At 45.5% G+C, this 16,183-nt stretch overlaps 1 protein-coding gene across 1 annotated transcript in view; it reads left to right on the forward strand.

The window, feature by feature from the left end:
* LOC119466370 (ATP-binding cassette sub-family C member 2-like) overlaps nt 1-16,183 on the forward strand; it is an 87,759-nt gene that overhangs the window by 50,078 nt on the left and 21,498 nt on the right. Inside the window, 2 exon segments of the mRNA XM_037726881.2 lie at nt 5,723-5,878; nt 15,662-15,820. Coding sequence (XP_037582809.2) covers nt 5,723-5,878; nt 15,662-15,820 — 315 coding nt within the window.

Below are 16,183 nucleotides of genomic sequence, written 5' to 3' on the forward strand. Positions count from 1 at the left end.
GGCAGCGTAGAGATGACTTAGTCTGCTTTATGAGCATGTATGCTTCATTATAAGATACCAATTAGTCCGATATCTGAACATTTCAAAATGAAAATTATATGTACGTATAACAGCAGGTACATCCACATAGCTCGACTGCACGTGCCCTGCTCTATGTAGCCTGGCCGCCTTCTAATTGTATCGGCAACGCATCTTTTATATAACTTTCTTCTACCGGGAGTTTTCCAATAAGCTTCGAGCATTGCACTCTCACACGTATTCGGTCACAAAAAAGTGATCGTCAGAGTTTCATTGGAAAAATGTTTGTTAACCATTCCAATGTTGCACTATAGCCCTATTCAAAAATATCACTTAACTAGTCGAAGGGAAACTCCTTGGAGCACACGGCGAACGTGAAAGAACGTCCTTCTAATCATGTGAATTTCCCGCGCAGCCATCGTACGCACATTGTTGAACATGCGAGGCAGCAGAGATTGCAGCTCGTAATATATTAGCTTGACTCTTTCCACACGCTGCTGCGCTTTATGATTAAGTACAGTAGAGTATTTCACTAGTACTAACCAGATATTCTATGTGAAAGAAAAGTCTCCAGTGCTGAGATTGAGATGCACTTTAATAAGTCCAAGTGGTCGCAATTAATGTTGAGTCTCTCACTAAGGCATGCCCCGTAATCATCTTAACGTGGACTTCGCGAAACACATACAAAGCACAGACTATCAGCTGAGGATGTTACTGAAAAGACCGAGATAGAAACACTCAAGAACACGTGGTCCCAGGAAAACGCTCCAAAGAAACTTTTAAGTCAAAGTGCTTTTTTTTTTTTTTTTTTTACTTTCGTCTCTGTTGTTTCGGGCTGCCCACGTCAAGATGCATTACCAACTCGCCTAGCAAACCATCCATAATCATATCGTGGTTTTGGCATGTAATACTCCAGAACTTATTTTTAGATCTAGGAAGAGTGACACTTTCCGTAGGCGATGCGTTAGCGTGATATGTTCTTCAACCAAAATGCGCGTTTTAACGCGATAGCGTTAAGGGCCCCGTATCGCAGAAAATCCGACGTCGGCGTGGATGCCAGCGTCCGTGGCGGAGAAAATCATCCCCAACCACCCCGACCGCGCAGGCCCTTCACGTGGTGCATGGTTTCGGTGAACAAAAATTGAATTTCTCACACTAAAATCCGTCAGAAAAACAGTAACGTGCGACTTAACCACAACCTACAGACATAGTTGCGTCGGAGTGTAATTTGAATGTACGAGAAAACATAATTAAGTTACGAGGAAACTCACACACAAACCCATTTTCCAGCATTTCTACCATACCCAGAGCGACGCGCTCAGGTATGGTACTTGCGAAAATCATATCCACATGGCGCTCGCGTCCTCGGCAGGTCAAATTGGGACTTGGCGTGCCTAATGCGTTTTGGACACGCGCGCGCGTCGGGGCAATAGCAAACAATTATTAAAATAATAAAGAAAGGTGCTAGGGCCTTCACATTTTAATATAAGACGACTTATTTAGCCCCTGAAAAAACGTCTTCCCAGCAAGGCATTTCTGTTTAAAAGTGAAGCCGACTTTAAGGGGATCGGTGTAAGCTTGGTATTTGTAAGCTGGCTTTCCCACGTTCTGTGTTGCAGTGAAGCCCATTGAAAGAAAAATACGATGCGAACGGGACCCGATAACGCTATCGCGCTCCACTCTTAAAGGCGAAGTTTAAGCGTCCTCCAATTTTTTTTTTACTCTTTTAGGACTAAGTCAAGGGCAAGCTGCTCGAACCTGGAGTTCTGTAATGCTAATCGCTATTATTATAGTGTTTCTACTATACGATGCTCCAAGCAACCTCACAATAGGCCATCAGCAGGTCTCTAACCAGGATATAAAATTAACAAGTTTTTACTAGACAGAGTCACAGTTTCTACATGCGCACTGTATACTGAGGTACCATGGAATAATTCTTACATCATATTAAAGCATGGTACAAGGACGCCTTTCCTTTTGCGCGTTCTTCTGATCCTGTCAATTGTGGACATCGTGGCAGGTAATTCAGCTCGTAAAATTTTGGATGATGAATACATCAGGGGCGCTATAACGTAAAATGATTCCAAACTGTTTTGATTCCAATTTCTGGAATCAGCCTCCACGATTGGTCAAAACATTTTCGGGCCACTCCCAACTTCGCCTGTCTGTCACGCGACGTCACGAAAACCGCGATAGCTCCCCATCTGATATAATGTGTACACACTGATTATGCATGATTAAACCGCACAAAAGAAAAATAATCATTCCTGATTCACCGCCTTTTCACCATTAGCCCTCTGCTATTGGTCCAATGTTTTCTGGCTACACCCACTTCGCCTGTCTCTCACGCGACCTCACAAAACCGCGAAAACTCACCATGTCAAAGTGACGTGTACACGAAAAAAATGCAATAATATGCCGAACAAAACTGAACATTTTTCTGAATAACCACAGACTGCCCCGTTCCGAAAGGAACAGAAGATGGCTACCCGCCGATCGCTCAGGCCCTCGCTACTCGCACCTGCCGGTGAGCGTGTATTCAATTGCGCATGATAAACATTTTGCGTGGCAGTAAACCGTTATCGAGCCCTTTCGGCGTGCATACGACATCGCTCTGCCAACTCTTCCTTGCTGAGGATCCGTTTTAGCGGCATTCTTATCCTTCTGTTGCACGCCGCCGCGATTTTCGACCAGCCACCGCAAGCTAAGTAAGGCGAAGCGGACCAATCGGAGAAGCCGGCACCACCCTCTTCATGCGGTTATCTATTTTCACTATGCTGGCTCGGCCCCATCGAAACCCTCTCCTCTAGAGCCTGCTCCTCGCCTCTTGTCAGCCAAAAATAGAAAAGAAAAACCGCTGAGTGTAGACAATGTTATTGAGTTTGAAAGCGAACAAAGGTGACCTCCTATAAACGAGGAGAGTGTTTGATTGGGTTGTTCAGACAATGCTGCGGGTCACCGCCCGATTCTTGCGTCGGTGGTTACGTAAATTTTACATCAGTAGTTTGGAATCGAACCAGTTTGGAATCATTTTACGTTGTAGCGTCCCAGGTTACATGTTAGTGGCACATAAAATAAATGTAGGTTGTCTATTGTACCTACTTGTCCCTATTGTTTCGTTTGTTCGTAGAACACAAAAGTGTGTCATTCGGACCAAGCATTCGGATCAAACGTATCATTGCTTTGGCGGGTGGACGAAATATTCTATTTGCATATTTTATGTTTTTGTAAATAAAGAAAGAAGGAAAGAAAGAAATGGCCATTAGCTCTCTCCTTTTTTTTTTTTGTAGCTGTGAGTACACTTACTCTACTATCTGATTGTCGTCGTGAAATACGATCGCCTGAATCAAGCAAAACAATTTGTGCTGCATTGATGAATGAAGCACTGTCGCACGGATGCTGTAACTTTCTGTAGCTTTCTGTACGTCTTTTATGTTTATTTTTGATAAGCCATGCCATCTCTCTAAGACAAAAAAAATTACTTCTAGAGCTGGTAATAGAAAACTGACGTTAAAAGCAAAAAAAGTGATAAAAGCCACCAGTTATTTCTCTCTTTTTGCGCCAGTTGACGCGTCTGGCATGCAGGTAGCATCTTCATATGAATTACAAATAACCTGCGGTAACAAAATAATGAGGAATAGAAAGAAAAGCAGGTCACACCCAATATAATAGATTTCGTTAGTGAGATTGGTAATGATGATGATGATAATGTGCAAACTACTGACAGCCATGGCTATAGATGCCACTTTACCAGAAGAAGCAACAAGAATGTAGGAGCCATAACAAAGTGCATAACTTTGTCAGAAACAGCTCCATGGTTGCTGTTAACAGAACATTTTTGAAAGAGAGAAACTCCACTCTGGTAATGCGATGTTTGAGGCTCGATCAGTTGTTTTAATTTCCGTACACGAACGGGCAGGTCACACATATAAAGGATTCTATAAGCTTGACAGTCTTTAAAAAAATGATTCCTGAGGATATACTATGTTATAAAACGTTACTTCGTACACAAGCCTATACTGTGCGGAAGAACTCAAATGTAGGGCTAGTTGTTAGAGATTTATCGTGATGTCGTATGCTCCAAGAAGAGCACAGAAGAATAGGACGCACAACGGATATGTTCTCTGTGCACAATCCTGGCGCTTCTGTAAACACGAGTAAAGGGGCAATTTTTAGGAATGGAAGTTTTATCTGGAGCAAAAGTCCGCTCTGTACAAGTTGTGCTTGAGTGAATCAACAATCTGCAGCCCTGTTGCTGACGAAATGACGAAAGCAGGTTCGGTGCGGCAATCTGACGCTTTCATACCGGATCGCAGTGGTACGTATTATAACCGTAATTAGAGGGCCCGGATACAACATACTTTTACAGTATACAGCCAACATACAGCCATCGTCATCCTATAGGTCCGACCATATATTATCAATCACAGAGGTGCAACGGAGTACTCGTTCACAGATAACATTCTATTTCAATGACTTTAATTGAAATCACGTAATAAATTTACTCCTACAGAAGTGCGCAGTGGCTCTTTTATACGTTCTCTTCTTTTTTCAATACAAGTTCATGATTAATGGAATTACCTGATTTGAGTACTTCTTTGGTAACTTCAAATTCAAACGGCAAATACGTACTTTCAGTAGTCACTCTAAGCTTCAATAAGTAGTTCCGTTTGGTAGTCTCGATAGCAGGCCAGTTATGAAAATCATTGGTCATTCGTAAAACGAATATTTGCTCCTTTTTAGTGTTGCGTATGTTTAAATCGTTCCCGGACGCACCACTGTGAGTACGTCTGTTGCGTGCTGTCATCTTGAAAGTCCATTTCTACAGTAGCTTCTACAGAATCTTAGCGTCACCTGCGGTAACATTTGACATTTTCACCCAAAGAACGAAGCACAGACAGGATACCAAGGTTCAGTGGTCCTCTTAGACTTCTCGGACGCTGTTATGACAATGTGCGGGTGCGACATGCTGGCGCGCGCGGCGCGCAAGGCAACTCATCTTGCTGTGTAGTAGAAACAGCGTCCTGGCTGCTATACCAGGCACCTCAGAACGCTGGCGTGATAGAGAGCACCGCCCGTGGCGTTGCAGGCCTCGCTTCTTGATAAAGCACGAGATCAAACCGACGGGAAACCATCAGCGTTAGTCAGCGCCCAGTGAAATATTAGTTAACATTAGCTTGACGTTTGCCCTCAGAACAATGCATACACACGGCAGCTCAGAAGGAACGATAGGGTACTCACATTAGCGTTATCAGAACGCCCATGCCAGAAGCGGAATACAAAGCTAACCAGGCATCTGCCGTCGAGCAGGACAGCACTGTAACGTTGGTGGAACCAACGGCGTTCTTGTTCCTTAAGAGTCAGTATGGTTTCTCTATAGCAATGACAAATCGGTGGTAAATTGTGCTATTCGGGTTTTTAAATGCCGAAGCCATCAAACGCCAGAATGATCTACAAAGGACAACTTCATATACAGTGGCATATGAACAGCCAAAAGTATTCGTGTTCTCAAGGCTAAATGTAACTAAAAGTCAATTTCTTAAAAAACTTACAAAGATTAATCTCTTCTAAAGAAGGTTGAGTGTACAGTGAACGGTAAACATTTGCGAAGGGGTCACTTTCCTAACATAACGTTTAGTTGGGATACCACCATACCAATAACCACAGTGAACCTTTGTCTCACCTAAGGGTATTTCCCGCACAGAGTGACGCTTCAGCCACCAAGAAGACAGAGCAGTCCCTGTGCAACTGGCCCAAGGAAGGAAAGATCGAATTCCAGAACTTTTCTGCGTCGTACAAGTCAGGTGTTCTGCCCAATGTGCTCAACGCCATCACATTTCTCGTTAAGCCCAAGGAAAAGGTATGTGTATCAGTAAGTGCTTCGGTATGAATGTGCTTCGGTTTAGTAGCACTAACTCTGCTGACGGACACTTAACACCCAACCACTCTTTTATAGAAATTTTGGCAACAACGATTGAGCAAGAATATAAAGCACTTGCGCACCTTCTATAAACGCAAGAACTTGTCTCTGTCTTTTGATAATAGGTGTTTCGTATATAAACAGTAAGTAATAGCAGACTAGCGAAAATAAGGTGTTTACCGTAACCACCTGCAAAGCTGGCACATTCGTATAGAATACAAGACCCGCCGTGGTTGCTCAGTGGCTATGGTGTTGGGCTGCTGAGCACGAGGTCGCGGGATCGATTCCCGGCCACGGCGGTCAGCATTTCGATGGAGGCGAAATGCGAAAACACCCGTGTACTTAGATTTAGGTGCACGTTAAAGAACCCCAGGTGGTCTAAATTTCCGGAGTCCCCCACTACGGCGTGCCTCATAATCAGATTGTGGTTTTGGCACATAAAACCCCATAATTTAATGTTTAATAGAATACAAGAAACAACATAATGAATGCAGAGTAGAGACGAACTCCGCATAAATTGACGTACTAGTTCCACCCAAATAGTTCCACCCAAATGTAGCAACTGCTACATTTGAGTGGATGTCTCATTTTCCCTTTAATCCGCATAAATTTCACAATCACACTGGAGGGTGCCAAAAAAAGATGTGCGTTAATCGAACAAGATACGCATCATATTTGACGGGGCCTCAAAATACTGATAACATTTATCAAGACTTGAACAAAACAACTTAGCATTAGGAGGATTTCATATGCATTCTGCGTCGCACTAAACGAGTGACAAAATTAAATGGAAGTCACGGAAGCGTTCTGGTGCCGAACTTTTTTATCCGTACGACAAACGGGAAGCTTACGCAATTTTCATGAGCCCGCGGGAAAGCAAAGCGCTGAAAATAATGGTTTATAGATTAACGCAATGAAATACACTATGGGTTATAGAATCACTTCTTACTTCACGTAGCTTTTCAACGGCATGAAGCAGAGCGTCTCATTATTCATACGCATAGTTCGATACCTCAAAATTCTGATTTAGATGCGGAAAACACAAAGCAAACCCCGTAGTAGCGTTTTGGATACGCTGTTGGAAACTTTCAGTTGTGAGTTAATGCGCAAGCCATTTACATAATAATCAATTGCTACACTAATTATGTTTCACTTAAATAAAGGTTATCATTCTAGCATGAATGTACGCATGAATATACGTACGTATACTGTGGCCAGCATTAAAAGCGAACAAGTTTTGTTTTCTCTTGGTGTGGAATGTTGTTTGGGCATGATGGCGTTAATCAGGAACGTTTACTTGTACCACAAAAGCAGCCACACCCGTCGTGGTGGCTTAGCGTCTATGGCTTTGCGCTGCTGAGCTCGAGGTCTCGGGATCGAATCCCGGCCGCGGCGGCCACATTTCGAAGGAAGCGAAATGCAAAATACCTGTGTTCCGTGCGTTGGACGCACGTTAAAGAACCCCAGGTAGTCCAAATTAATCCGGAGTCCCCCACTACGGCGTGCCTCATAATCAGATCGTGGTTTAGCACGTACAACCCCAGAATCTAAATGTAAATGCAGCAATGTTCTCTCTTATTTATAAATATAGTGACAAGCACACAGCACTAATTTCAGACCCCTGTCTGTTCTTGTTCCATGTTGAAGAGGATTTAGGAATTGTTATCATGCCTGTCTGATATTTCACCCAAAATAATATTTTTTTTTTCACTGACCGTCAGTGTGGTCGCAGAAATGGCGGCTCCACAGGAAAAGAGCATTGCTGACCGTATACGACATACTTGATGCAGAACGTAGCCGCCGACCTCCGTTTCTTTAGCACTGTTCAACGACATTAGCAAGGCTTTTGACTGTCTAAACAATAGCATTTTGGCAAACAAGCTGTCATTGTGGGGACTATGTGGCAGATTTTTTAGATGTGTTATTTAATTGTTGGAAAACAGTTTATATGAAAATACGAACCCCAATGAACCTCCTTACCTATTCTTAGTTGACTGTCCCAAGGAAGCGCATCGTGTCCACTGCTTTTTAGGTTATACGCAAATGGCAGTTTAGATAACGAGAAATCTTCTCGCTGGTGCGTATGCCGATGTTCAACAGCCTCAGACTTCTGCAATCACAAAAACGACTTGGTGCTGAAATGTAATGAACTTATTCTCAAGATCACACGTGCCCAATGAAATGAAATGAAAAACAGTCCGACTGGAATATTCGCCGAAACTTCTTGGCACCACAGTTGGACTTTTGAGATATCATAATATCTTTGTGTACACCTGTCTCTGGGGGAATACTGTCTGCTCAGCGTACGTTAATACCCATTAAAATAAAGCTCAGTTAAACATTATTTTCCTCGCACTTAAACCACTCCATTCTTGTATGTTCTTAACAAGATAGGAAATTTTTGGTCAGGTGATCGTCTTGGAGAAATGACTTTTACGCTGGTAGGTTTTGGCGGTAGGTTATAAGGGAGAAATTTATCCTCGAAATATACGTATAATTCACATCTTTTAGGAGTGCCGTAACTAAACTCACTTTAATATCCCCGTGCAAAACACAGCAATTTTCTGGAAATTCAGCATCTTTCAATCGCATGCTACTATTTCGCTTACTCACCGTGCTTAACCTTGATCCGTGCAGTGCTTTTGATTGTAATTCTGGCTCAAGCGTTTAAAACACAATCTGCTCATTACGAACTACCAAATCAGAATATTGCAAATCTTTCAAAAACATTGTGAGGAGTACATTTCAGCTAACTATAGACATTCTAAGTTGTGTAGTGACAATATCTGGCTATTTTATGTTTATGTCGGCAAATGTTAGACGTTCATTTTAATGTGATTAGCATTCTTTTCTTACTTCAATGCATCCTTAGCACGACGAAGAACGAAGAAAAGAAAGAGCCAAAGCGTTAGGAAGAAGGCTTGAAAATTCTAAAGACGTGCTCTATGTAGACGCAGCCTACTACGAACATCAAGATGCCATGGCAGTGGCAGTAGTCAATAATCAAGTACATGCAATTGCGTCAGGCACAGTCCTAACAACAACGCCAGAGGTAGGAGAAGAGGTCGCCATTGCACTAGCAATGACATCTTCTCCCAAATATAAAAATATAATAAGTGATTCCAAGACCTTGATAATAAATTAAGCTAAAGGACGCATCTCGCCAAAGGCGCAAAAAATCCTCCAGGCTGGTTTCCACGGAGACCGAGTCAGGGGAATACAAATCATCTGGGCACCAGCCCACTCTGACCAGCCAGGCAACGTGAATGCGCATGACGCGGCTCGAGGTTTCGCAGACCGAGACGACGTCACCAACACGGACGCATTCGCAATCCGCCGGTCGGGCAGAGATAGGATGGTTTCCTTTAGGGAAATCATAGATCATTACAGACTAGCCAGGGCTAGATACCCGGCAGCACATTGCTCGTTAAACAAGTGGCAATCGGTGGGTTGGTGACTAATACAAACCAACACATTCCCCAACCCCATTGCCTTCAGCCACTATCACCCAGACGTATACACAGACATAGGTAAGCATTGTAACAACCGAGCAGATCTTCAACACATAATCTGGGCATGCCCAAAGAAACAATATAATAACAATAACTGGTCAAAAAAACAACTAAGTTTAATAATAACAAATGAGGAAGAATGGGAGACCATGCTGCTCAGCTCGGACCCGAATGTTCAAGCAAGAGTAGTCTAAATGGCTGAAGACGCCGCCGCGGCTCAGGGGCTGCCGGCCACGGCGGCGGCGGAAAGGGGACGGGGGAGGCTTCTAGTCATTACCCTCTCCTCTAACCACAATTTGGGTAAAATAAAGTTATTTCTATCTCTCTCTCTCTCTCTCTCTCTCTCTCTCTCTCTCTCAGCGTTTTAAGCATATCTATCCATCTATCTATATATTGCCACGCGTTAGTAACGCTAGAGAACGAGGACGAAGAAGTGTTGTTGGCTGCTGCGGCCAAAACAGTAAACAGCCGTTCGCTCGGAACTGACTGCCTGCCTTTTCCTCTCGCGACAAACTGGTGGAGGTGCTGGGTACACATACGCCCTATGCCTGCTGGTCCTGAACCAGAAGCTACCAACGCCAGTACCTCAGAGACTGCAGAAATCCATCGAAGCAGCCGTCGCCTCCAAGGTCTTCCACCGCAGTACAGTCCCCTGGCAAACTCTGCGAGGAAGATGGCAACAACAACCGCAACCCAAACCGAGGAGATCCCAAATGCTGCTGTACCTTGCATTGTCAACGCGCCTCGCACGCCTAACCCGTTCCACGGCGACGCCTTTGAGGACGTAGAAGACTGGTTAGACCATTTCGACCGGGTCGCCACCTTTAATGACTGGGATGATCGCCGTAAGTTGAAGAACGTCTACTTTTCCCTTTTAGACGCGGCAAGGGTATGGTACGAGAACCACGAAGTTTCGTTTACCAGCTGGCAGGAGTTTTACTGCCTGCTTCGTGACGCCTTCAGTACCCCCGAAAGGAAAGAAAGAGCCGAACAGGCACTATCTTCCAGGTTCCAAATGCCGAACGAAACCGTCGCCATGTTCGTAGGAGACATGACACGATTGTTCCGTCGGGCCGACCCACTAATGCCAGAAGACAAGAAGGTGCGCATGTTAATGCGAGGCGTAAAAGAACAGCTTTTCGCGGGCCTCGTGCGCAATCCTCCTACAACGGTGTCTCAGTTCGTCCGTGAGGCAACAGTCATGGAGCGCATGCTTCGGCAGCGGCTATCGCAGTATGAACGCCAGACCACCATGACTGCGGCATGCTCGCTTGTACCTGCAAGGGATGACAGGGAGTCCCTTACCGAACTAATACGGCAGGTTGTTCGAGAAGAACTCCAGAGGCATTATGGATCAGCACCTCCGAGTGCCGCGGCTCTTACGGACGTCATTCGGGAGGAAATTAGGCAGGTGGTTCATCCCTCTCCACCAACGCGCACCGAACCTCCCACGCTCTCGTACGCCGATGCACTTCGGGTTTCTACGCCGTCGACGGCCCGTTTCCCGCACCAACAGATACTGACGAGGACTGCGGTTTTCTTTGTAGTCTTCCATCTCCAAATCTCGCTCAACAGCAACGCCAGGATTCAGAGCTGCAACCCCTGATTGAATACCTTGAACGACGCCGCCAACAACCCCCGCGGCAGTTCGCGCGTCACGTGTCCTCTTTCTGCCTACGCAGCGACATCCTCTACAAGCGGAACTTTCATCCCACGGAAACCGTTTTTCTACTCGTTGTTCCCGCTTCTCTCCGCGACATTTTACGTGCATGCCACGACGAACCCACGGCCGGGCATCTTGGTTTCACGCGTATTCTGGCAAGGATCAAGAAGAAGTACTACTGGCGAAAACTCACAAAAAGCGTGAAGCAGTACGTCCGAACTTGTCGTGATTGCCAACGTCGCAAAGTTCCACCAATGAAACCAGCCGGTCTGCTTCAGCCTGTACGACCTCCTTGCTCACCTTTTGAACAGGTCGGGATGGATTTACTCGGCCCGTTTCCCAAGTCTTCAGCTGACAACCGCTGGATTGTTGTCGCCACCGATTACTTGACCAGATATTGCGAAACCCAAGCCGTTCAACGAGCTACTGCTTCGGATGTGGCCAACTTCTTCGTCAAAAATATCGTCCTGCGACATGGTGCTCCATCTGTCGTCATCACAGACCGTGGTACGGCCTTCACTGCGCAGTTGGTCAGAGATATTCTGCAGCTGAGTGGTACAACGCACCGTACGGCAACTGCGTACCACCCACAGACCAATGGGTTAACTGAGCGTCTCAACAAAACGATTGCAGATATGCTTTCCATGTATGTCGCCACGGATCACAAGAATTGGGACGAGCTGCTCCCGTATGTGACATTTGCGTATAACACTGCGCTTCAAGAAACCACCGGGTTTCCTCCTTTTCGTCTGGTCTACGGACGCGACGTCGTCACTATGCTCGACGTGATGCTTCTACCAACTTCGTCTGATACGACCGCCCCAGATACGGACGCTTTTGTTCAGCGTGCTGAAGCAGCGCGGCACCTTGCACGGCAACGAATTCTATCTCGGCAAAGTCAAGACGCTCGCCGATACAACATACGCCACCGAGTCGTAACATACAAGCCAGGAGATCTCGTGTGGATTTGGACCCCTATACGTCTACGAGGCCGCTCAGAAAAATTATTGCGCCGTTACTTTGGGCCCTACATAGTTCTTCATCGCATAAGTCAAGTCAACTACGAAGTTGTCCCAGCAGAATCATCGCACCAATCGCGTAGACCACGCTCCTCCGACATTGTTCACGTCTCCAGGATGAAGCCCTACCACTCGCGCTGATGCCAGTTCACAAACTTTGTGGTGCGGTGCCTGTGCTCACGTCCGTTGTCTTTTTCATTTCTTTTATTTTCTCCCTGTGGTATTTAACCCGTCACCCACTTTCGTGGCTTAACTTTCACTGTTCTTTCGTGCAGCGACATCGAGACAATGCCTCTTTTTTTTTTTGGATGGAGGGGTAATGCCACGCGTTAGTAACGCTAGAGAACGAGGACGAAGAAGTGTTGTTGGCTGCTGCGGCCAAAACAGTAAACAGCCGTTCGCTCGGAACTGACTGCCTGCCTTTTCCTCTCGCGACAATATCTTTCTATCTAGACTTTTACGCCGATCCAGTGACCCAAGTTGTCTACCATCTCAGGCCTCTCAGTATGTGCTCGTGGGCCTGATGCCATCGTGGCCGTTTCATCATCGCCATTAAAGCTTCGTATCACTCTCGTCATGCAGTCGTCATCACGCCTTCTACGCCAACCCAGTGGACCAAGTTATCTTATAACTTAGATACATCTTTTAAATATTGGAGGCGAGCTCCACCACTGGAAAAGCTGGCGCCACCGTCGGCGTGACACGTGCCATGAGGGATCACGTGGACACAGCGGCCGCGCCGTCTGCTTCGGAAGCGCCGAAGCGAGCTGAAAACGAAGGTTTAAAGTCCCACCTGCGCTCCGGTTCTGATTAAGTGGGGATGTTTTCCCGCCTTGGGTGTCTGCTTGACAACACTTGAAAGCACTATAACAGGTAGTTGCTGCCTTTGAAGGCGTCCAAAATGGTAGGCTCGATGCCGCAGCACCGGACGTACGCAACGGAGCCCCGTGTCAGCCTTCACACGTACCCGAAGGCCAAGAAGCTGCGTGTACCTTGGATTGGGATACTTGAAACCGGCAAGCAGCCATCGGCTACAACTCGGGTGTGTAGAAATTACTTCCGCGAGGGAGATTTCTGCTACGGCGTTGGGGCTGCGATGCTCGGTGAGTATAGCAGAAAGCATGCACTGAGAAGCTCGCCCGCGCCCACTGTCCTGTTAATGTCATGAAAATGTGGGCTATGAACTTGTTGATGCTAGATACTGGCATGTTCACCATAAGGGAAAGGGAACGGTAAGAAGCACATTCAAAAAAGGCATGGCATATGCTCCTGTTTCTGTGAGCACCAAACAATGAATGTACTGGATTAACATAAAGAAGCGGCGGTAAATTCCTCGCTGAGAATACCGATAAACATACAGTGCGACACAGTTTGAGAAATAACGATATTGAAACGTCCAAGAATTTAGAAGAAAAAAAAAAATCATTGAATCGTCGCGATGGCACATCACGAGTCGCCGTATAGCGTCGAAGTCTCTAGTTATAACGAAATTATTTTCGAACAGCTCTGATAGCGTCCACGCAACAATGGTTGCTTGTGTACCGACAAATGTTCATATTATGCGGCCTAAAACTCACGGCGCGGTACGAAAACGTGCTCGCAGCGAAAGCGAAACACTGTGCGCAGATATACATGCAGACGCGGAGTCGGTCGCTGCGAACTCGTGCGATCGCTGCTTTGAGGCTTCATTCTGCTATGCTCCATTTGGTTATACAGACAGCACACTATAAGAACACATTTCACATAGCCTGCTCTCAGTGATTGCCTACCTTTCACGCAAGAAGTTGGTTCGGGGGACTCCATCGCGTCGACCGCGCGCAATGCATGGGCGTTCACTGTACGTATTCGGTAAAGAAATAGCGCCAGTAAACTATTCTGCGCCTTCTGTTTGAGCAAGATTTGAGCAATTTTGACAGTAAGAAACGTCCCTCGCTTGGAGAGTGCTTCAGAAATGGCCAGGAGGGCTCCCGCGTGGTATTTTTATTGAGCGCCGACAGCCAAACCTACGAGGAGCGCGCCGCGTTATCCCTCATACTACGCAAACGAGGCGCTTCCGGCAGATGGCGACTCCGTGACTCCTCGCCCCCAATAGCTATAGCGACAGCATCACGGTGACGTGATGAAAGATAGAGAAACAGAGAAAGAAAGAGAGACAGAAAGAGCGAGAAATATATAGAGAGAGAAAGAGAGAGAGGCAAGAGAAAAGTAAAGATAGATAGAAAGAGAGAATAGAGAGAGAGGAAGAGAGAGAAAGGAAGAAATAGAAACAGAGAAAGAGAGAGAGATAAATACATATAGAGAGAAAGAGAGAGCAAGAGAAAAAATAAAGATAGATAGAGAAAGAGAAAGAGAGAGAGAAAGAAGAAACAGTAACAGAACAAGAAAGAGGGAAAGAAAAAGAAAAAAGAGAGAAAGCAAAAGAAAGAGAGAGAGAACGAAATAAAGAAACAGAGAAAGAGAGAAAGGAAGAAAGAGAAAGAGAGTAATAAAGAGTGAGAGAAAGAGAGAGAGAAATCTTCTTCTTCTTCTTCTTCTTCTTCTTCTTTCTGCGGTTTTACGTGCCAAAACCAGTTCTGATTATAAATCACGCCGTAGTGGAGGGCTCCGGATTAATTTTGACCACCTGGGGTTCTTTAACGTGCACTACAACGCAAGCACACGGGCGTTTTTGCATTTCGCCTCCATCGAAATGCGGCCGCCGCGGCCGGGATTCGATCCCGCGATCTCGTGCTCAGCAGCACAACGAAATCGAAAGAGAAAGAAAGACAGAGAGAGAGAGAGAGACGAAGAAAGAAAGCGAGAGAGAACGGCCTTGCAAAAAAGCGCTCTAAAAGCGTTAACAACATTTCTCGAAGAGAGCGGCGTTGTTGGCCGTTTTTAACGCTTATAATGTTCCTTTTATTTCAATGTCGATGTATATGTTTGTGGATTATGTTATGCTTATTATTCTGTTCTGACTATATGTGATAATGCATTTACACGATGTGAGCACCACCCGCTGAGTACAGACTGTATTGTAAGGTGCCATTATTATTTGCATTCTTGAGACTTTCTGCTGCAGTGCCGTGGAGTGATTGAACTTCTTCATTGTATGTACCACGTTTTTTTTTTTACGTTTTCGTGTTGCTGTGCAAACGTTGATTGTATGAGAAGGTTATTTGACATGTATTCTTGTATGTTGAACCCTGTATATTGTAGGTTAGACCCATTCAAGAGCTAAGGAGTACCCGGCACCTTATTTGTGCGTCAACATCTCCTCATTTCATATCAATAAAAAAAAAGCGAGAGAGAAAGAGTTTGTATACTATGACAATTGAAAGTGTACGATATTTTGCGAAATACCCTTAGAAAGTTTGCGAAATAATTATGATCGGTAATGCTACGTTTCTTCTTTCCACTGGCATTTAGAATGCCTCCTGGCCCTTTGTCAGCGTTCTGAATGCAACTGTTAGTCTAAGAAACAACCCGTACTTTTTTTTAAATAAAGCAGGTTTGGCTTGCTTTCAATGTTTGACGTGTACGCGTTCAGGTCGGAGTGGTGGGTCGTACCGGAGCGGGGAAGTCCTCACTGGTGCTCGCACTTCTCCGTATGCTCAAGGCCTCAGAGGGTCGTGTCCTCATTGATGGCGTGGATATCGCCGACGTTCCCCTCCGCAAGCTGCGAAGGAGCATCACCGTTATCCCACAGGTAAATGTAAGATGCTGGTAGTCAAAACCTTCGGCGCTGTTATAAGGGAGCTTTAGTTGAGTGTTTACGGTACGCTCTGGTCAGACCGGCATATGCTAGCACTTTCGACTTAACCGCTTAGCCGAAACGCTCTTGCGCTTTCGCACAACGCTAACGCCGGCAGCGGAACTCGTCGAGGATAGTTACCCTCGCTTCGAGCTCTCCATTGCAAAACTGTATGAGAAATAAAGGCATTTTCCTACAAAATGTGCCGAAGTTCGCAAATTTTGCCGTACCAACACACGGTCGACGTACGTCCTTGTGTTACTGGTTTTAGAATGAAGCCTGAATGTCTCTAGTAATTTTCTTGCAGATAACTTCAGC

This window comes from Dermacentor silvarum, chromosome 10, assembly GCF_013339745.2.
Source record: "Dermacentor silvarum isolate Dsil-2018 chromosome 10, BIME_Dsil_1.4, whole genome shotgun sequence".
In the NCBI taxonomy this organism is placed as follows: Eukaryota; Metazoa; Arthropoda; class Arachnida; order Ixodida; family Ixodidae; genus Dermacentor; species Dermacentor silvarum.